At 33.8% G+C, this 23,448-nt stretch overlaps 2 protein-coding genes across 5 annotated transcripts; one reads left to right on the forward strand and one right to left on the reverse strand.

The window, feature by feature from the left end:
- Positions 1 to 812: 812 nt before the first annotated feature.
- On the forward strand, positions 813 to 12,391 carry LOC108225082 (probable DNA helicase MCM8). 4 transcript variants are annotated; one of them, XR_001807521.2, is made up of 18 exons: positions 813 to 1,089; positions 2,032 to 2,175; positions 2,268 to 2,385; positions 2,480 to 2,702; positions 2,802 to 2,965; positions 4,542 to 4,805; positions 5,721 to 5,816; positions 5,977 to 6,129; positions 6,572 to 6,642; positions 6,721 to 6,839; positions 7,352 to 7,481; positions 8,577 to 8,628; positions 8,710 to 8,866; positions 8,954 to 9,128; positions 10,024 to 10,194; positions 10,279 to 10,381; positions 11,453 to 11,516; positions 12,005 to 12,391. XR_001807521.2 is itself a non-coding variant. In XM_017399894.2 (18 exons), the coding sequence occupies exons 1-17, from the start codon at positions 874 to 876 to the stop codon at positions 11,492 to 11,494; spliced, it is 2,409 nt and encodes an 802-aa protein (XP_017255383.1). In that variant the 5' UTR covers positions 813 to 873; the 3' UTR covers positions 11,495 to 11,516; positions 12,005 to 12,391. The 4 variants fall into 4 exon arrangements, 1 of the variants encoding a protein (XP_017255383.1); XM_017399894.2 differs by having other exon boundaries at positions 10,268 to 10,381; XR_010284725.1 differs by lacking the exons at positions 10,279 to 10,381; positions 11,453 to 11,516; positions 12,005 to 12,391 and having other exon boundaries at positions 8,968 to 9,128; positions 10,024 to 10,164.
- Positions 12,392 to 12,665: 274 nt separating this feature from the next.
- Positions 12,666 to 23,448, reverse strand: LOC108227275 (probable LRR receptor-like serine/threonine-protein kinase At1g67720). Its single transcript, XM_017402333.2, has 15 exons — positions 23,086 to 23,448; positions 20,839 to 21,370; positions 19,767 to 20,272; positions 19,333 to 19,465; positions 19,132 to 19,203; positions 18,951 to 19,019; positions 18,803 to 18,874; positions 18,459 to 18,527; positions 17,347 to 17,498; positions 17,034 to 17,269; positions 15,223 to 15,349; positions 15,081 to 15,149; positions 14,767 to 14,953; positions 14,034 to 14,169; positions 12,666 to 13,268 (listed from the first exon to the last, which is right to left on the reverse strand). Exons 1-15 carry the CDS (start codon positions 23,159 to 23,161, stop codon positions 12,933 to 12,935), a joined length of 2,772 nt encoding a protein of 923 aa, XP_017257822.1. The 5' UTR covers positions 23,162 to 23,448; the 3' UTR covers positions 12,666 to 12,932.

The raw sequence follows: 23,448 nt of genomic DNA on the forward strand, positions 1-23,448 counted from the left end.
GAGTTAATTAAGAAGTTGGTTAATGAAGTGGACTTAACATATCAAATTGATCACTAAACTCAAAACGGTATCAAAACGGTCACTAAAATCATTATAAATATCAAACAAGTACCTTGAAATATGAGTTCAAGTAGTAAAAATATTATTTATGAAGTTTTACACATTATTTTTAAATGTTACTACAACCAACTAAAAAGTTATGAATTCTAGTATTTAAAATAATATATTTATATTTTATTAAGTTTATTTATTATTTATATTCTATTTTATAGTTATTTTTTTGTTTTAATTAAAAATAAATAATAAATAAACTTGATAAAATCTAAATATATTATCATAAATATTAAAAGTCATAACCTTTTACTTAATTTTGATAACATTCAAAAATAATGTGTAAAACTTTACAAATAATATTTTTACTGCTTGAACTTATATTTCAAGGCACCTGTATGATATTTATGTCCACTTCAGTGACCATTTTGATACCGTTTTGAGTTCAGTGACCAATTTGATACATTAAGCCACTTCAGTGACCAACTAGATAATTAACTCAAAAATATATTCTCTAATTTTTGAAATGCTTATTCAAACCATAAGTATTCCTCAAAATATTTGTATTGTTATAATTTTTTCCCACAAATACAATTTATAAAAAATATTTACTATTTAATTAAAATTTTATTCACTTCCCTCGACCACACCATTTAAGGTAAATTCATATTTTTAATATTTTTTTGTCAGGCTATTTTTAATATTTTATTCGTGTTAATTTTTATATGATTTAACTTCAAACACCCTGTACAAAGCGCAGATCAGTAAAAGGAATTTGTTGTCAGCCCGCCGAATAGAAAATTGCAATTGGCGGGGAAAAAAATGTTTGCAGAGTTGTCTCAGAGCTGCTACGATCTCGCCGGAAAACAATGGACGGACAATCGATCGTCTCCGAGCGATGAAATTAAAAGCAAGATCATAGCAAAACATTTCCCTAAAATCATCGACGAAGCCGCCGCCGGCGAGTCCAAGTTTCGCCTTATCTCCGATCTCTTTAACTTCTTCTCCACTCCACCTGGCCAGCACATGCTCGCTCAGGTCTATCCTCTACATTACATAATCACACTTATACTTCACAATCACACTTATATTTTTATAAGCGTTGGTGTTTGTGTTGGCCAGATTGTAGTAGCCTACAAGTATTCGATGATTTGCAATGAGTAATTAGCGCCTAATAAATCGTTCTGCAATTCATTAATGTTGCGTTTTGTGTATTTGTTGTTTATTTTCTGTTGTAAAATCTATGTCGTGTAACTAAGTGGCAGTGGGCAGCATAGAAAAAGTGCGGAACAGATGTTTTGTATATAGTATAGTTTTGCTTTTGCTTGCATTTCTAAATTATTGCGGAAAATACATATTTGGCTAGGATACTCAGGATTTTATTTCCACTTAGAGGATCGTAATGTTTTTATAATTTCTTAGTGTAGTTATTTGAATTATGATTTATTCCTCCCCCCTCTTCCCCTGTCCTATCTGATGCAGACTTTTATTTTTATTTGAAAATGAGTGTATGTGAGTGATAATAAAATAGCAGACGATAATAATTTGGAACTATTTTAATAATCATATCTGGCTGCTAGTGAACCTACCTAAATCTCTTTACTAAAATGAGCTTCAAGCCCCAGCCACCAAGATTTTTTCTGCTACCAGCCACCTGTTGGTATGGACTATGGAACACTACCTGCATGTTGCTATTTATTTAGACGCCTGCGCACACACACAAACACATAATCGGGTAGATTAGCATGTGCTAATTAATCTGGTAAAAATATGATCAGAGACACTTTGTTGTGTTGTAATGGTTGTGATAGACACAATCCAGTCTTAAATAAAGGAAAAATATGTTGCTTCGAATTTAACAGGCTATACTGGCTCCTTAATTATTTCTTGGTGCACAAACCCCCTCTCCGCTGTATTTGGGAGCAATTGTTCGTCTTCTACTATAATCAGGAGAACTTATATATGAATTTGAATGAATAGGTCAAAAATGATGACGTGTCCTTTTTGGCAATTGACTTCCAACACTTCCAGAAAGTGTGCGGAGTAGAGGACTTCTATAAAACTTTAGAAGAAAAGCCCAAAGAAGCTCTATTATGCATCAGTGCTGCTGTTGCAATGCACAAGGTACAAATATATATATGGGATGCTATATTATTTAATCATGTTGCACATGTAATATTCATATTTAATCATCAAACATCGCACAATGGAAATAGGTTCAACTTTTCAAAGGTGATGACAGTTGTATCGATGACTTCACAAAGATAAATATCCGTCTGCACAACCATCCTAAATCTATGATTGCTTTGAAGAACCTCAAAGCGGCTTATATTGGTGATTGATATTAATTTTAATATGTTTTAAGATACTGATGAAGCTATTCTATGTTGTGCAGACTAATTAGCGATATGGTTTGGTGTTATGACAGACAGGCTTGTTTCTGTGCGTGGTACTGTTGTAAAAGTTAGCACCGTCAGGCCTCTGGTAATGCATATGAACTTTTCCTGTACCAAGTGTGGAACTAACATTAGCTGTAACTTTCCGGACGGAAAATTTTCGCCTCCATCCATTTGTGTTGTTGCTGGTTGTAAAAGCAGAACTTTCAGTCCAATTAGGTCTACGGCCATACCAATAGATTTTCAGAAAATACGGTACATTTATAGTGATCTCTGTCCCTTTTCTGGATTTACCCCCTTCTGAGGTTTAAATAGAATTGTTTGGGTTTTTTACTTGATATAATCATCATCCAGACTTCAGGAGTTGCTCAGATCTGAACATCATGAAGAAGGTAGGGTGCCTCGAACAGTAGATTGTGAGCTTACTGAAGATCTTGTAGATGCTTGCATTCCTGGGGATATCGTAACTATTACCGGTATTATAAGAGTGATCAATAACTACATGGATATTGGTGGAGGTAAATTTACTTCTCCTATAGTTAAATAATTATTTTTCTCAGCACCTTGCAAGTATCTGATATATCATCCTTTCTAGTCCTCGGAAAATGACTATTAACTTAAATTTTATTTGAAATTTATTATTACATGAAGTCTTATTATTATTTTTTATCTTTGGGAGAGAACATAATTTCACTCTGTAGTCTGTAATCAGGTTTAGTTCAGATATGAAGAAAAAAAAATTAGAAAATTGGAAAGAAATCAAATAGAACAAATAGAAGCTGAGACAGTTTGACTCTTATATTGCTCTCACCCTTTGTGGCAGCAAATACTAATGCTGTTTTGGTATTGGTCCGGTCTCTTGATTTGAATCAAATTGAAGATTGTGTAGTCCACAAAATAAAAGGGTATCATATCAAAGTGCCCACCATTCTCATAAAATCTATCAAGCAACTACTGGATCTCCACAGGGACTCATTTAAGCAATTTTCACTATATATCACTCCGTTAATTCTTGAAAAAATATTAATGAAAAAGTTAACAAACAGATGATGTGTTTGCTACAATATTTTTATATTTTTTTGTAATCTTCGGTTCTAGTTCTTTTTGTAATTCATGTGGCTCACTCATCATCTGTGGATCAAAATCCCATTGAGTTTTCTGTTAATTAAATTTTCAAGATTTAACATTAATATATATAGCGATTCTAGTGGCTAAAATGAGTCCCCATGGAGATCGGGTAGTCACTTGATAGTTTTTGGCGAGAACGGTGGGCACTCGATATAAAACCCCAAAATAAAAAGAATAAGGCCAAGGGGCTAGAGGTTATATGAGTAGCGGGTGAATTTATCCATGAGCACATTCAATTATAACTCAGTTGTACTCTTCTCATGGAATAAATTGAATTTATATAGCATTTCATGCTTTTTAACCCAAAGAAGATTGTTACAAATTGATATTACTTGCAGTCTTGCATCTTAAAAAGTTTTGTAATGAGAAGCTTTAGCATTTTCTTTTTCAGTTCTCTAATGAAAGTTTCCTTTTTCAAGCAATAATTATCAGATTTTAATATTTTGTAGCTATATATTCAACCAACTATTATTTATTATATTTTATAAGAAGATATTAAACCAAAGAATGCGAGTTAAAAAATTTAACTATCAATATCTTTTTCCTTGACGAAGATTATCATTTGTTTGTTGGGGAAGGGGCAACTTGGATGAAAATAGCAAAAAGATTAATAATAATTGTAAATGATATGGTTTATTCTTTAAGTCTATTGCAATAATCAAATAAGTTATCGCCTAATGCTCAACTTTATGCATCCATTGTATTCATGCACGTGCGTCGCAATGTGACAATTAAGCCAAAAACTAAAATGCCTCATCAGTGTACTAGTTATAAATTTGCATTACATAACTAATTCATAAATCTAACTTGAATAAAAAGCTACTTAATGACAATCACGATCCCCCCTCCCTCTAGAGAAAAAGAAAAAAAGTAAATTCAACTTTCTTGTGTGCTTCTACAGGACATATTTGTCTTCTTACTGTTGTGTGGCTTGTAATGCGGCCTTTTCTGAATGAAATATTTCAGGGAAATCAAAAGGCAAAAGCCAAGGATTATATTATTTGTATCTCGAAGCTGTTTCAATTAAGAATTCCAAATCTCTGTCCATGCCCAATAATTTGCAAGATTCCAATGATGATGTTAGAGCTACGGAGCTGTTTGATATATTCTCATTTTCTCCACGTGATCTAGAATTTGTTGTAAAGTTCTCTCAAGAGCACGGTTCAGATGTTTTTTGTCAGATACTTCACTCTATATGTCCTTCCATCTACGGGCATGAGCTTGTTAAAGGTAATGTGTTATTTATTTATATTTTATTTTCTTTCTCGAAATTTGTATTGGTATTCTGGTTTCTGTATTTCTTTCTGTTGTGTTATGCTGGGCCCCAAAATATTTTTCTTACATCTCTTTACTATGCATACTCTTTTTTTTTTTTTGCTAAATTAAAATTTTATAAAAGGAGGAAAAGAAAACAAAGGGAGCAGTCCAACAGAAGGTAGCAAACAAGCTCACCACAAAAAGCAGGACTGCAAGGGCCTAACAATCATGTCAACAGGACAAAACTAACCACTAGCTAGTCCCTGAGTCTAATATAATAATCTTACAACTGAGTGGTCGTTTTTAACATGATTTTTAAAGCTATTACAAGTAAACAATTTTTCTCGCATCATGATCTTCACTTTGCTTAGCATCTGAACAGTAGCAATATCTTTTCCCCTGCTGTAAATACGTCTGTTCCTTTCCAGCCAAATTTCGTATATCACAATAGAAATAAAAAGCCATCCAATCTGTTGTTCCACCTGAGTGTGCCTACCAAGCTTGAAATTTGAGAGACCACATTAAAATTTGAGCATGTATCCATGTCCAAATTGTGTACCAAAAGAAGGTTTGCTATATGGAGCAGATGTGAAACTGATTAGCTCTGCTGTACCTATAAATACAAGAGCTTGTTTGTATAACGATTCATTGACAAATAAAGCATTTTTTATATATTTTGTCACAAACATATCTGGTATGTCTCACTTGGAATTAGGGTACGCAAACCTTACCCCTACTCAATGTAATAATGAGGTTGATGGTTTTACTATTAAAAATGATCATATGTGAACTACCTTTTTTTTTTTTTGCCTCTGAAATATTTTCCTTGATTAACTTGCCTACCCATTACTGCAATCTGGTTGATTTGGTGTTGCTACTTACAAACAGCTGGAATTACATTATCACTTTTTGGAGGTGTACGCAAGCACTCTATGAATCAGAACAAGGTGCCTGTCAGAGGAGACATCCATGTCATAGTTGTCGGTATGCAGATTCTTCCTCCTGCTACTTATAAACCTATCCACAGAGATATCTGCAAGAGATTTCACTTTAAATAAGAAATATGCTAGCCATTCAATAAAGTGTGCAGTGATATTGAGAAGTTGTGTATTAGAGAATGGAGCTAATTATGGTCATTCATTAGGTGATCCTGGACTAGGAAAGAGTCAATTACTGCAAGCAGCAGCAACAGTTTCTCCACGTGGTATTTATGTATGTGGTAATGCCACAACCAAGGCCGGTCTCACAGTTGCAGTGGTGAAAGACTCTATGACTGGTGACTTTGCTTTTGAGGCTGGTGGGTTCTTAACATTTGTCTCTCAGTCCTTTACTCACTACAAATTATGGTGCTACTGTTTTGTAGACTAATCATGCCATCATATAAACAAAGTTTGCTTTAAATTTATCTCTTTGTTATTCTGCTTGATTTACTAATTACAATCTTACCCTTTGAATGTGTCCTCTTCAAGGGTTTCCCAGCTATTAGAACTTCACAGGCATAGGGGAGAGCTAAAATTATTTTCCTTTTTTATCATTGCATCTAATCTAGATTATTAAGTATACATCATAGTTTTCTGACTTTTGTGTAACAAAAACTGTAGAAGCCACTTGTCAAATGTTGCTGCTATTCTTTTCATATAAAATTTATTAACCTGCCAAACTAAAGAGTTGGTTTACCATATTATTATTTTAATCATTTAAAACTTAATAAACAAAATATTACATGAATTGTGTATCAGGCGCCATGGTACTTGCTGACCGTGGATTATGCTGTATCGATGAGTTTGATAAAATGTCTGCAGAACACCAGGTACCCTGATTCATGAATCACAGTATTGACTGATCTTTGCTAAGTCTGTTGTTTCTTACGAATTTAAGACCATTTCAGGCCCTATTGGAAGCTATGGAGCAGCAGTGCGTGTCTGTTGCCAAGGCTGGACTTGTAGCCAGTTTATCTGCTCGAACAACTGTATTAGCAGCAGCGAATCCTGTTGGTGGTCACTACAAGTACTACTTAACAGTAGTTTCCTTATAGTGAAGATTTCTATTACTACTAAAGAATTAATTCTGATCTTTAAGACATGTTTAAAGTGGTGTTTCTTGAATTACCATTGTGAAAATGTCTCACAAATGTTTAAACCTTACCTAGTCATTCATCCATTATAGTTGACATTTAACGTATCTACAACAACATTGAGGTATAGAGATTGCATGTGTTTTTAGCATGGACCTCACACATAGCATCGGACCATCAGCTTATTGATGCGTGTTTTCTTTTTACTTTCTTGACTGCCATTTTCATTGATGTTATATATTTGAGTCATGGTTTCTATTACTATTTTGTATCAAGATGATTTAGCTATTTTTGAATTTTTGATATGTGTCCTACTTGGTACTAATTTTTAAGTAAGGCAAATTGTCTTCTTTCTGGGTTTAAATTGTTTAAAGGAAAGAACTTATAAGCTGAATATAACTATAGATTCATAGTACCATAGTCTGAATTTGAAAATGTTTTGCAGCCGGGCGAAAACTGTGAATGAAAATTTGAAAATGAATGGTGCTCTGCTGTCACGCTTTGATCTCGTTTTCATATTACTCGACAAACCAGATGAACTACTGGATAAGCGAGTGTCAGATCACATTATGTCCGTAAGTAGTTTCTGTACTATGCGGTGGTTCATATTTTAATTTATTGTATCTGGTAATATATATAGAAGGTTCTCGTGTTCAGATATGACTTATAAGATGCTTTCAAATTTATACGGAACAATTGTCTGGCATTAAAAACAGTAGTCTATAATATGGAATTAGCTGCTGGTAGCCTCCCTTGACACTCTACACAACTACACCTTTGGAACTTTTATCTAAATGTGATGGAGTGAGCAATATGCTCTAGAAGTGAATTTAATCAAATGTCATTTTATGCTAGTAATATAAATTACTAATATACAATCATCCAAACTTTTTAGGAGATCTTGGCTGTCATCTTCTGCCTGGTGCTTCTCTAAAGCTTGAATGATATTTGAGGATCTTGTCAGTCTTAACCCCTAACTTGCGCTACTACCATCTGTTTTAGTTTATACTGTCACTACACTGAACTTTAAGAATAATGACTAGATTCACTTCTTTTCTCGATGTACTCAGAAACTTCTCATGTAATATGTGCACATGAAATACTAAAAGTGGGACTAACATATATCTTTTATTGCTGGAGGCATTACCACATACATTGTCTTTGATTAGCAATGCTATTAGAGTATCAGTCTTAACCCCTATGTATCTGTCCAACCATTTACACTAGACTCACTATACTGAAGTTCAAGAGTCATGGCTAGGTTCACTTTTCCGATGTACTAATAAAATTTTAGGTAAAATGTAAATAAGAAAAAACTTACTATAGGACTCAGTTTTCAAGTTATTACTTGCAACTTACCCGATGTTGCCCTCAATTAGCACGGAGAGGAGAAAGAAATGTAGTCCATTGTGACCTCGATTTATATGTAGATGTATAAAGTAAGAGTCTCTACATTAACTTTTTTATTGACGTACTAGGTTTTCGTGGATGAATTGATGAAAATAATTGCGGCCACTTGGTATTTTAACTTTAGCTACTGAATGTATATGGAGCTCCTATTCTGCTTTTCTTGAGCAAGGAGCCCTTGTTCATGGGTCCATTTTACACTCTGGTTTCTTGAAAAATGGACTTCCCCAAAATCATGATTAAACCAATCTTTTCGTTTGCAGCTTCATGCTGGATATGCACAGCAGTCGCCAGCTGCCAAAAAGCAACGTGCAGGTAACGCTGCACCTCTAAAATGACTTGAGCTCACGAGAGACTCCAATTTCTAAATGGAATCTTTTATCTTCCTGGGTGCAGCATCGATCAATACTATAAATTTAGATTTGCATGAAAGAAGTGGCTCCTTAATATCAAGGATGAGACTTGACCCAAAGGAAGACAGCGATTTTGTTCCACTGCCTGGTCCGCTTCTGCGTAAATATGTTGCATATGCGAAAACCTATGTCATCCCTAGGTGTGTTTTAATGTGCTTCAGTGATTACAGATTATAGTTATTCTATCTATATAAAAAACAAATTAGGCACTTAAGTAATATTGTCAGGATGTCAAAACCAGCAGCAGAGATCCTCCAGAAGTTCTACCTGAATCTGAGAAACCATAACACATCGACTGACGGTACACCAATTACAGCAAGGCAATTAGAGAGCCTAGTTAGATTAGCAGAAGCTCGTGCTAGAGTGGACTTGAGGGAAGAAATAACCGCCCAAGATGCTCTGGTAAGTTTAGATTTTCATAGTCTCGCATGTTAGGCAGTCTTGAAGCTGATAGTTGTATTCTGGTTGCATGACTATTTCACTTAATTTGTTTATTCAAGGATGTTGTCTAATATCTTCCACTTCATATTTCTACAAAAACCTTCAAAGATCAAACTAATTTCTTTTCGTACATAGTTTATGGGCAGATTATTAGTAAATTTTAGTTGTGAATGTAATAAATATCGCATTCATATTATATGGCTAGGTGCACGTTTTATTATTTGGAATATTGAGGAAATTAATTGATATTGACCTCGCTTGGCTCCTCGTTGTTTTCCTCTTTTCTTTGAGTAGCATTTAATGATTAGATAGTTCATCCTTTGGCTGCAATTTGCCAGTATAGACCTTCCCAGAAACAAGTGTATGTTTGTGGACCACAACCTAGACAAAGATCAGTTGTCCAGCTAACCATATGGTCACGAACTTTAGGACTTCTATTCAGTTGTTAGTGCTCATTGTTGTAAACTGGAGGTACGGAAAAGCAGTATTGTAGATAGGGGACTATACGGCAGATATCTGAACTGGGACAAAAACAACCTAATTTAGTGTTCAGCCGATTAAAATATTATACCAGTACGCTAGGTGAAAAACATGATTACAGATATGAAGCATATCTTATAAAATAATAATAATTATAATAGTTAACTATATTATATATATTGTATATTATAATTAAATGTTTAATCATGCGTATCCAAAAGAACAATACAAATCATTGATAACAAATCCTATTTCCATGCAAATTGATTAACAAGTAAGATAAATAACTTATTAAATAATGCAAGCCTACACATTAACTGTTAGTTGATGATTGATTCTCTAAATAAATTTTATGTTATAATTTGTTTATCCACAGGATGTTGTTGAAATAATGAAACAATCCTTGCATGATAAGTATGTTGATGAGCATGGAGTTGTTGACTTCACTCGGGGTGGGGGGATGAGCCAACATAAAGAAGCAAAGCGCTTTTTGAGTTCCCTGAATACACAATCAGAGTCGCAGCAAAAAGATTGCTTTTCCATCTCTGTAGGCAAACTTTCTCTATTTATTGGCCACTTTTGCACACCGAAATTATGTCTTACTTAGTGATCCTTCTCAGGAAATGTACAGTTTGGCAGATCGGATTGGCTTGAAAGTTCCAGATATGGACAGTTTTATTGATAATCTAAACAGTGTTGGATATCTTTTGAAAAAAGGACCAAAGACATATCAGGTATTCACCCTGTTTCATAATGTTAGTTTCACAAATATTTTCGATATCTTCTATCTTCTATATACACCTTGTTAGCAAATGACTTATTTATTATTGCGGTATGATGATGAATTACAGCTTCAAGGTAGTGGTACTTATGTAACTTTGTTGTGCAATTAACAAGAACGTTGAATATTTTATGTAAATTGTGATGCAGCAAGAGAGTAGCGAAAAAAAATACTAATATATTTATTTATTCTGCATGGATCCTGTTTGATCTCTTTGAATACCTGTTAGGATTTTCTAGGTGCATATGTTTCATCCTCTGCTTTGAGAATACATGATTCTCGATAAATTATATTTCTAAATTCGCAATGCAAGGTTTTGGATGGTTTTGCAATGTCTAATGTCTTCCATCTCCTGGGACTCAATCATGTATTCCTAAAAGTGGTTCCTTCTTTCCCTATCATGTCCTTTCTTGAATGATGACCGAGAAGGAGGCTTAGTTATATACTCCCTCCGTCCCTCTCATTTTCTTTACATTTTTTTTGCATTGCTTGGCACATATTTTAAGGTGCATATAAAATATAGTTTCATAACTTATTTTTAAAATTTTCTTTTTTTTATATAAATATTTAAACATTAAATTTCTATTCAGAAGAAAAAAGTTTAAAATAATTTGTGAAACTGCAGTTTATAGGAGTCTTAAAATGTGTGCCAAGCCCCCGTCCCCCAAGGTAAAGAACCTAGGGAGACAGAGGGAGCATTTTTCAGTCCCGGGGCAGCACACTTTGGCCTATATATATATACGGTTAAGTTTTTGCTTGTTTTTATTTTTTGGAATAATTTAGCTCAATGTATTTCTTCAACATTGTTACCTGCTCAAGAATTGGGAAAACACCAGTTTGCTATCCTCCACTGATGTGTAGATTTAATAGAAACTTGTATACATTTTGGGGGTTTAAATGTTTATCTTTTATGTCAACATAGGCAGAGCTAGTTGATGCAGCGGGAACATAGCAAAATACCCGATTCCGCAAAACCATCACGAACTCTTACTTTTATTGAATATCTTGAATATTTCCCGTGCAGGTAGTATCATCGTCTTATTCACGGAGCCAAGCATCAAAGTGAAGAGAATATAGTCTATCTTCAGGTATTGGAACTTCGGTAGCTATATAGTCTATCTTCAACCATCCGGTCCTCATTCTAAATCACCTAAACCCCCTACTCAACTACATTTTTGTTTAAATATAAAAATGTAGTTATAGAATCTAAAAAAGTATGGACTCTTTGTTGGAATGCTTGCAATTTTAATTGCCTTCATCAGCTTGCTATTTAGGACTGTCCAGTTGTATGTAGCAGATTTTCAGGGTTTTTTGTTAAAAGGCTTGCAGTTTAAGTTAACTGCTCCGGATGCAATAAAATAATGATTGAATAAACTAGCACAATCATAAACAGATAGGAGTATTGAATTTTTACTGGTTATATACATATAGCATTTTTAAGCTTATTAAATATGTTAATTCTGTCCATTTTGGCAATAGTGGGAAACAGCTCTGGTTGGGTTTTAAAAATTTTCCAGTTTTTTATTACTATATTTATTGAGATTGCAGCAATAAGCTAATTCATGTAGAATTGCAGTACACAAGAATGAAGAACTCATGGAAATTCCGTTCATTGATGTAAAACTACAAATCTGCAGCAAGCAAGAAGATGATTGGTAAAACTGCATCTATATATTGTGTCTATACATTTCTAACTGACTCTATTGCGAGCCACGTGTATGAAACAGATTTTGTAATGCCAGGTGACAAATAGCAAGATGGTGTTGGTGTGAGCATGTAGGAGTTAGATGTAGCAGCTGTATTTAGTAAGCTTGTACTAATACTCTCTTAAAGCACGAGCCTTATCTTAATTTTTATCATGGAAAGTGAAGGTAGTTTAACATTATGGAAAGTAAAAGGTACTGTATAAATTTGTTTGTGGGGTTTATGGAGATTGCTTATATAATTTTGTGCGTTTTCTGTTCGTTCATTATAGTAGCATTTATGAACCTCCAAAACCATTCGTCAAAATCGAAGGAATGATACCATAAATAAAAATTACCAAAAATATATAAAAATTCCTAATTATTTACTCCAATAATAGAGGATTATCATAATAAAATAAAATATCTTATTTATAATAATTTGAAATAAAAATCTGTTATTTTTGAAATATAGCCGACCTTGTGAAGTATACATGTGTTTGAGTGGTTTATGGAGATTAATGTGTTATGTAAGCTAGTTGACAGAGACACAAGTCACAACAAGACCCATTATATTAAACTTGTAAGCTATGCAAATTATACTTCTTGTCAATGCTCCAAGTGTTGTAACAAATTACATCCAAGTAATCATACAACAAACAGAGCATGATTTGAAATCAACAGAATATCTCAAACTCACTAAACCAATCTATATAACTTCTGAGCTTACATTTTGCAGAGCATCAAAAAATTTTGACTACCAAGAGTACTGCAGGAATATAATATTTTCCTAGCAGCTAAAAAGAATATGAATTACAAGAATCATCGAGCTGTTGGTCGTGCAATGGAGTCATCAATGGACAAGTAATGCTCACTAGCACCAAAATCTAGTGATCCTGCATGCAAGGAAGAATGAACTGACTGCCTCGACATTTCTTCAGAGCTACCATGTCTTACCCCCTCAGTCCCCCTTTCTATTAAAATAGCATCTTGGATCTCTTTGATGACTTCTGATATTGATGGTCTTGTATTTCCATGTGGCTGAACGCACATCAATGCTTTCTCAGCTATTTTCCACATCGATTGAATATCATAGTCACCTTGTAACGAAGGGTCTATTATTCCTTGAATATCCCCATTCTCAATGTGCAGCTTTGCCTGTGAAACATTACAAACAATTACGGGAAGATGATTTGCTTATGTATAAAAATGCAGGATTTTTTTTATTTTTTTTGCTAAATTACAGAGGGGGAATTTTGGTAGACTTGAATGTGTAGGAAATAGTATGAAGTGCCCTGCAAGTACTAGATTTAGATGAAATTACGAAGTAGTCATTCAAAAGTTCTATATTCTATTTAGGGTCTAACTTGTCTGCTCCCTATAATTTTTGGCATGATACAAATGGTTAACAAATAAAGGGTCTGTTTGGCTATGCCTGACAAACTCATGAAATTTGAACAGACCCTTGTATTCGAATTTGTAAAAATCGGATGAAGTCCACTAATATTTTGGCTTTCCTGGTTTATAGTTCAAATCCGACAAGAATCCATATAACTATTGATACATGTAAACCGGAGCATGTTTTGATAGTAATTAATAGGTTATACATTGAACACCTGAAATATATATTAAAACTATAACTATTGATACATGTAAACCGGAGCATGTTTTGATAGTAATTAATAGGTTATACATTGAACACCTGAAATATATATTAAAACTACCGAAACAGATAATAATTTAACTTTTCAGAAATTGCTTCTACAAATAAATAACTTCCTAAACAAGTACCTTCTTTTAGAACATTCCCGAAGTCTCTTTATCAAAGTCAAACATGACTGAATTATACCAGCATGAAGTTGAAAATAACCAATAAAAAGTTTCAAAACACATAAGATGTAACTCATAGTTCAAGACGCTTACCCACTGGACTATATTACGACAATTTACGCCAAAACTTTCATTTGATATGGCTTCTTGGCCAGATATCAACTCAAGAAGTATGACCCCAAAACTATAAACATCACTCTTATCGGTCAACTGCTGGGATATATAATACCTGCATAACATCAAAATAATCCAATCAAAGTGCTTTCACCTATTTTTTGTTTACTCTGGATATATAAGCTGAAATACCATTAATGCCATGACATTAGCTGACTATTTATTGTGTACGTGAAGCCATTTAAGATTAAACTGATTTGACAGCTATAGGAATGTTGCAACTACTAATTTATGAATGCTTGCTACCTGCATTTTTTTTTTATAGTGTTCTGGCATTCTTATTTTAAGTGCAAATTACAAAATATAACTATTTATTGTGTATATAATTGCAAGAAGAAATGAAAAAGAAGAGAAAAATGCTAATATTATGAAGTATTATGTGTAGTCTTGGTTTAAGCACCAACTCAGCTAATTCTTACTGTATTCTCTAAAGATTGAAGTAACTATATCCATTATCCGCAACCAAACAAATTAAAGATTGCATCAATTTATGCTTTATGATTAAGAACCTTTAGGAATATATACTGAACTTTCAACTACTTGAATTAATTCTTCAAGTCATAACAATTCCAAACACCAAATAATTATTCAAACTATTTTACAAGCACAAAGTTCCACTAAACAGTATTTAGAGGGAGAGAAAAGTGCTTACTCTGGGTCTAGATACCCAACAGTGCCTCGAACTATACTGGATACATGGGAGGCTCCTTCTATTGCAAGTTTTGAGAGACCAAAATCTGAAACTTTAGCTCTCATATTCATGTCAAGAAGAATATTGCTGGTTTTCAAATCCCTATGGATGATGGAAGGGACACAACCAGTATGAAGGTACTCGATACCTGAAATAATCAAGACACGTATTATGATCAGCTTCAGAAAAAAAATATTAGTCAAGAAACTAAACAAACTTAAATTTTGACTGTCATGGCAAATAATAGAACTACAACAATAATTAATTAATTAAACCTCGGGCAGCATCTTCTGCAATCTCCAGCCGCTTGATCCAACTCATACTTCTCTCACGTGTTAAAGGTCCTAACAAATACAATATCTTGTCAGCCATGATGATCAAATTAACTTCTTTTGCACTTAAGAGATGGATACTTACCATAAAGATGCTCCTTCAGAGTTCCATTATGCATGAATTCATAAACAAGAATGCTCTTTGCATCTTCTTGGCAAAATCCAAGAAACTGTACCAAATTTCTGTGGTGTATCCTTGAGAGAAGAGTCACCTATAAATTGAACCATGTCTAATTAACAAATACCAAGATCTGGTTTAAACTACAGAGCAAAAAATGTTTATGTCACAGCTTTTACTACTATCTGATGGATGACATAAAACTTTATCAGCAAGGAATATTGAAGCAATCTTAGTTGCTTAGTTACGAAAATAAGAGAGTTTTTACTTGTATGGAGTCTTGAATGATTTCTAGTAGAAGACAGCACAAACTGAAAAGCAAGACATGTATAAAATATTTGCGTAGACTGAAACTAGAACCATCAAATCTCTTACAAACATGTAATGTATTAAAATAACTGATAACCGTAAAAATTCAATAGTGATAAATATGGGTGACTACTGTGTGCCCAAACATCAAAGAATAACTCCCCAAAACCACTGCTCTTGTACTTGCAGGACATTTCCCATTGCAGGAGAAAATTATTAATCTAACCAATAATATGAGAACCTGACGAAATTATAATGTAAATGATAAGCAATCAAATATTGTAATCATCCAACATGAGAATTATGAATAAACAAAAAACACTGCGACAGACTAAAGACCACAAACGGTTGAGCTGAAAAAAAAAATTATAACCTACCTAGCAATAAGATAAACATGGCCCTAAAATAATCAGAACGATATCTCAGTCAACTCACTCCAACTACGAGAAGTCGGTTTTATAAAACTGAATGACACAAGTTGACAGAGTTACAAAATACCAAATGAGGTCTTTCCAACAGCATAAAAAGTAACTCACGGCCACCCCCATAGGATATAGAGGATTGTGCTGGAGAGAATAGTAAAGTTTGTTTCCGTGGAGGGAGTACGGAGGCGAGGTGGGCAAAGGAGGCCATAGGAAATGATTGTTGCCAAGCTAGGGTAGCAATATTTTGTAGGCCTGGGAGCCAGAACATAAGGTTTTGGTTGGAGGAGGGTTAGCGTAGCCGTTGTATTTGTAAAGAGTGCTACAATTAGCACATATACTTTTATTCCACTGTTTCCTACTCCCCCTCCCATTTAATTCTATACGTTTCTTTTTCACTGCTCGACACGCACTTCAATGCTCTTATAAAATATAGTTCTATAACTTATTTTTAAAATTTTCTTTTTCTGAATAAAAATATAACATTCAAACTTTTATTCAGAAAAGAAAAATCTTAAAAATAAGTTATAGAACTATACTTTACAGGAGTATTAAAGTCCGTGCCGCGTCCCCGTCCCCCAATGTATATAACTCAGGGGGACGGAGGGAGTATGTTGTTTCAGAGTCCTATTTATTGCATGCCTATACTTTCTAAGCAGGTTGTTTCTATGTTGTCCTCTACCTTTAAATTCCTTCTATTTTTCTTTATTTTTTTGCATTTCTTTCAACTTCACAAAATGTTCAAATATGATCGTTGATGCTTTACTATCTCCCAACACATATTACTAATTTATAAGAAGTCAAAATAATCTCTTTACTTATAGGAGTAACGGTACATACGTACATCTCCTCCTCCAAGACATTACTTCTAATGGAGACATACTTATTATGGTCTTATTTGGTCTACAATAACCCCTACAGTTTCTTCATATCTCCTGCTAGAAAGACTAATCACAATATTTGCTAACCTGTCACTATCACTCAATTTAGCACAAGCAATTGAGAAATACTTGATACTCAAACAGATTTGGTGATGGAATTACTTGCCTCATTTGAAAATTCTCGCTTGCCTTGGAAAGAATTATTAGTAAGAAGTTTCACTGCTATTTCCCTGCCATCTTTTAGTTTTCCGTAGAATACAATCCCAAAACCACCTGACCCAACTTTCCTCTCGAAATTCTTTGTAGCGACTTGTAGGTCTGTCAATGTGAAGCATTGTGCGGATTCTGTAGCAGCATCACCAAAGGAATTGATAGGCCTATTGACATTTTGCCGAGATGGGTCTGAAATAAGAACAACCCCACATTAGAGAAGCAGAGTTTACACAGCAAAATAGAAGCAAATGTGACTTATATCTAACCTTGCTTAGGGCTTTTCTTTTTTCTTTTATTCATCAAAAAGCAAGAAGCTATAGTAGCTATGACCAGAACTGCAGCTCCAATCGACAAACCAGTAATGGTTTTGTTGTTCTCACTGCTTCCTCCCTTATGAAGATCAAGGTTTCCAGCATAGCTGAGGGAAGTATGGTAAAAGGAAACAATAAATACTATAGTGATAAATTCATAATATGTTGTAGTTCTTTGTAATTAAAACTGGTGAACATAGAGAATCTAGGATTGCCTGAGAGGTGCAAAAGCACTCCTACTACCACATCTCATCCTTCCTCTTTACTTAATAATATATTGTCAAGAAAAAAGGATTAACATAGCTGAACCTGATCTGATTACCTACTAACAAATGTTTAATCTAAATTTTGAATGAGGGTTTATATAGGGTGTTTTTGTATTAACTTATATCTGAACATAAGGACTTATATTCAGAAAAAAGTACATTTACATAGAAATAAGTACTTATTCTTAAATTGGAAAGCATGGACCCTATAGTGAGACAGAGAGTAATAAGCTCATTGTGACACCCCTGCATGTCTACAGGCAAGGGTCCATTGCAATAGTGGAGAAAACAAAGCACCAATACAGACCAAAGGAGCCAGTTGCAAAGATACACACAGTACCATTTATTGATGGGAGAACTATAGGCAGGATCCTTTGCGGAGACTCTGATAATTAATAGCATTTTGGAAAAACCCAGCACAAGAATTGCATATATTTGTGACAACTAAAATAATGGATACAATCTTGTTAATCGACAAAGGCATGATACTAGAACAACCAGTGGGATTGGGACATGTACACTAGTTTACCAAATCTCATATTTAACAGGAAAAGACTAGAAGAAACGCCTGTTTTAAACAGCTCTGTATTTCCTATTAGGAGGATTTCTCACATAAATCAAATGTATAACATTATAAATTCTCTAGTTTCTTGTAGAATCTTCTTTTCTGTTCTTAAGGCCTAGTGGTGACTAACTGACGTATAAGTAGAAGTCAAATGCAGCAAACCCATATAAACAGAAAATAGTATAAGATGCTAAACAATTCATAAGATCAATTGTACAAAAAGATAAGGTGCCCACTTTATAACCAGATTCTTTTTTAAAAGAGATGGTGGTATTGCTCCAGATAATCTGTTATCCTGCAAATACCTGCATATCATATCACAAATAACAGACTTATAATCAAAGACAACAAACTGAATGAGATGGTGATAATCAAATGAAAAAACCATCTAGTTAAAACATGAATAATATTATCAAGTAGAGACAGTAATATTTCACAGTGATGAGGTAATAAACAATAAATTATTATAGTAGAAACAAAATAATCCCCTTTAAAACTGTTATCAGGTCAAAAAAATTAAAAATAAAAAAAATGATTAAAATTATATTTCAATAACTGTAACATTATGTTGCAAACTTACAGTTCTCTCAAATTGGGAAGGTCGGCTAATGAAGAAGGCAGCTCCCCACTCAACTGATTATTTTCAAGATGTCTATGACAAAATAGTATATGAGTTAGTCAAATTTCTTCATAAAAAGAATTTCTTATTGATAGGGTATCTATTTTACATTATTTTCAAGTTTGTGTTTCCAGTGAAATCAGGAATTGAACCAGTAAGTGAATTCCCATCAAGCCACCTGCAGCCAAAAAATGAAAAAAGTTTTATGTATTATAGAGAACCCAAGATAATCAAGCAGAAAGCAAGGATAACCTAACTGGAGCAAATTGCAATTGAGATTTTATTCTTACAACTCAGTTAAGCTGCTTAATTTCGTCAAGTCCGTTGGAATACTCCCTGTTAAATTCTTCCCCGACAACTTACTGTTAGGTTACAACAGATATCTTTCGTTAGAGTAGGAAGAACTAAGATTAGTAATTTGGTGTGTTTTGTGTGTCCCAAAGTGATAGAAACAAAAGGTTAAGCATGTTATACAAGGAAAAGGAATTTACATAGAAGTTATTCTGGGTTGAGAATCTGAATTGCACTGTACCCAGGACCATGGAACTGGCAAACATGGATCACCACCTTCCTGTGCCCAGTCTGCTGATGAGTATGAAGAGACTACTCCAGAAATAGCCAATTCTGCAACTCTTACAATTACAGAATGAGATGATTTCAATAGAATTTTTAAGTTCCATTTAAACTGAAGAATTTAATCAGTGAATGCTGTAGAAACTAACATGTATGTTTTTTGTTACTGCTATATACTAAACAATTTTATTTAATGAATATTCTTTTTCACAAATACAATTACACATCTGAAATATGAAAATAAAAAAAATAGAGGTTGAGGCCTATATCTAGAAAACAGAGGTTGAGGATCAATAAGTGGAGATGCATGTAGGCTATGGACACTAGTACTGAAGGAAAAAATTCTGCTTACCATCGAAGGAACCTTCACTTTTCTTCAGGTATTTGTTGATCTCCATTGCATTCAAAAGTGGCCCTTCTGTAGAATCAGGTGCCTTCGCAAATTTAAAAGATAAAACAAAAGGAAGAGATATGTTGGTGAACCCTGGTTCATACATGCGGTATTTCCCTAAAGCATTTTCTTCTATGTCCACAATAAGTTTGCTGATTTCAGGATTCCCAGGGAGTACTAGCCTGAATTTCCTAACTTGATCAGGAGCCAAGTCTTCAATTTCTGCAAAATAGGTGGATGCCCAACCAAAGCCTGGAAAGCCCTCTAGGTTCATGCGGTATGTCAGTGAACCGTTTCTACCAATGACAGCTGTTTGCATCACTTTCTGCGGTGGACTCTCATCTTTGCTAACAAAGACTGGCATTTTAGTTGATATCTTTTCCGTTCCAACAGCAACGTCAACAAGATAATTTGCTTTTTTTATTGAATCAGATTCCCATATTCTATCAAATGGATCATCGGGATACCTATATTAAAGAACATACAATTACTAGTGCACCTTGTCAGGAAAAAATGGTCAAATAATCTACAAATAACTATCAAATGCAACTTTTCTGCATACATAACAGTCAATACTGAACATTCTTGTCTTGCATATTGTATATTGATATAAATTTCATTTCTCTTTGAAATAAACAGCAAGAAATATATTGAGAGATAAAATCGGGGCCTAGATTTGATGGGAAGAAAGAAATTTTGTAGACTAATCACTAGCAGATCCAGTGGCCGATGTAGCACATCTATGTCCTAGGGTCAGTAACATAATTATAAATATCATATAAAAGAATTATAGTTTTAACTGGATCCAACACACATGCAATAGTTATACTCTAAGTTTCATCTTTTAATTTATTTCATTATTTTTTTGCAAATGGTGGTTAATGATTGGCTGATAAAATAATTGCAACATTTATGTAAACAGAGGGGGTAATATGTAAGTAACTTTTTCCTATAAATGATCTGCCTAAAGGAACATTTACTGGAAACAAGGTTAAAAAAAATTACATGTAATGCGATACGGTTATGACTGTACCTGACTGGAGCTTCACTTTCTGCACCAAAATTAATTCTTGCTGAGACACTTAGAAAGAACTGGTTCTCAAATTCCGTGAGATAAATTGAACCATTAAATTGCCGCAGCTCAAGAGTCGAAATAAAGGGCTGCCCTGTCGTAGCATTGGATAAACATACACTGATGCTTGGATCCAAAGCTAGAAAGATCAACTCCTGAACCTCTATTGTATTGGCATCGGAAACGACTATTGTTGCCCAGTGAGTTGGCCCTAGGGAAATGTCAAACTTTGGGTACACATTATTGTTGTCGAAGTTTCCATACAAGAAGGTTGCTCTTACTAGATACCTTGTCCTACTTGTGACATTAAAGGTGTAACAATACTTCTTATTATCAGCAGGAAAATATCTCACACTCATATATTGCTTTCTTATCTCATCTGGAACAGATATATTTGCAACTTCTCCATGCTTAACAAGACTATCAGGAGTCCACAGAAGACCAAGTTCGTCAGTGAAATTGTCTTTGCCTCCACAATCGTAACTTACGAAACCTAATTACGTAGCAATGTTGTCAGCTGAATTCATGTATAGAGAAAATTGAGGAAGATATCAAAAAAAGAAACAAACAGTAGGCATTTGTAATGCATTTAGAATGTAACTTCTACAGAAAATCCCCGCACATGTGCTGAAGAAGAAAACGGTTATAGTGTTAACATTAGTTCCGCAAAAGCAGCACTGAAACTCTTTACATTATAGGGATTGGAAAGGTATTTATATGATTTAACTACAGCTGTGACAGGAAATAAGAATCCCATATGCGCCTTGTTGTCTCGTTTCTCCAAATAATAAGGTTTATGCAGGACTGACTTGGTTTTTTTGTTTTTTTTGAGAGGACTGACTTGGTTATTTATATAGAGTACATTGCACAACACATCCCTTAAGTTTGGATCAATTGCACTTTATTACCTAAACTTTAGGTAATTGCACAATGCATCCGTTAATAGAGTATGTTGAACACTTTTGACCCATTTTGACCTATCACCGTGTTGAATTAAAAGTGTAAAATAGACTTAAGAACCTGTAAAGTGTAACATGTCATTTTATTTAATTCTTAAGTCTATTTCACCCTTTTAATTTACACAGTGATAGGTCAAAATAGGCGGAAATGGGCCAAAAGGCTTCAAAATATGGCGCCAAAACATGTGGGATGCATTGTGTAACTATCTAAAGGTTATGTAACAAAGTGCAATTGCTCCGAACCAAAGGTATGTGCTTTGCAATTAAATCATTTATATATAACCTGAATGAATTTATTAATTGTACCAATACTCAAAATTAGAAGATTAGTTATTTTATTGAGGAAATAATGTCTAAATGTATTAGGTAGGTGTAAACCCTTATCCGGGCCCATAAAATATGTTAAAAGTACAACTAACTTGACAAAATATAAATTTGTAATTTTGCGTCTACTCGCCAAGCAAGCATACTCATTGAGTCATTGTGTCATAAACATGTAGACTGCAAATCAAAGTTTGATATTTAATGTACCTTAAACATGTAGAGTGCAAATCAAAGTGTGAAAATTAATGTGTGTTAAAACATGTAGAGTGCAAATCAAAGTTCAAAAATGTTGAGAATTATATATTTCAGCTTAATATTGTGCTATATAGTTCTCAATTCTGGTGTAATATTGACAATTTTCATTAACACAAAACTTTTAAATATAAAAAGAGATATGGATTTGTGGTATAATGAGACACTCAGCAGCAGCATTGTGAACTTATAAAATTCCAGAATTTCACAACCATCCCCAGCAAAAATAGCCAACAATAAAGGGCTCTCATAATCTCAAGCAAGACTAAAACTTTGGTATCTAAAACATTAAAATTTCTACACAAGAAACATTTTTCTAATAGCATTACAGTCAAGACACACACATTTTGTCCGTATCTAAGCAAGTCAGTTGGTCAATGTATATTTTGTACATGTATTACCATTACAGTTACAAGCCAGCAACTAGGTACCAAATTTAACAACTACAGATTATTTTAATTACATAAAAAACTTAAAACTAAAAATTAATACTGCAATGGTTTACAATACATCTTATGTAAAACATTACAAAGCAAACAATCAACAATCACAGAAAAACCAAAAAAGAAAAAAAAAAGAATAATCTTAACATATTTCAGATGCATAATAGCAAAATTTATCTATATTAGCAGAAAAAAACACAGACAAACACACACAATAGATTGAATACAACCTGGCTGGGCTATGCAGATATCAAGAAAGAGAAAGAAGCCAAAGGGCAGGATCAACATAAGTAACCTCAACTCCATTTCTCAAATTTTCAACTGGGAATTGATAACAACAGAGATAATAAAGTGAAGGATTTGTATGTATGTAAGTATATATGATATGCACTGTAAAGTGGTTTGTGTGTATAGGACTAGAAGACTAATAATGAGGGGGAAGAAGAGATTTTGGAATGACAACGAAGAGGGTCATCAAGAAACACACTTGCCTAGTCTCACTCCAGCTTAATAATTCTAGAGAGAGAGTAAAAAAGTGATTTTTCAGGAAATGGTAGAGAGAGATGAATAAAGGCAAGCTGTTCATGAGACTT

This window comes from Daucus carota, chromosome 6 (assembly GCF_001625215.2).
Source record: "Daucus carota subsp. sativus chromosome 6, DH1 v3.0, whole genome shotgun sequence".
In the NCBI taxonomy this organism is placed as follows: domain Eukaryota; kingdom Viridiplantae; phylum Streptophyta; class Magnoliopsida; order Apiales; family Apiaceae; genus Daucus; species Daucus carota.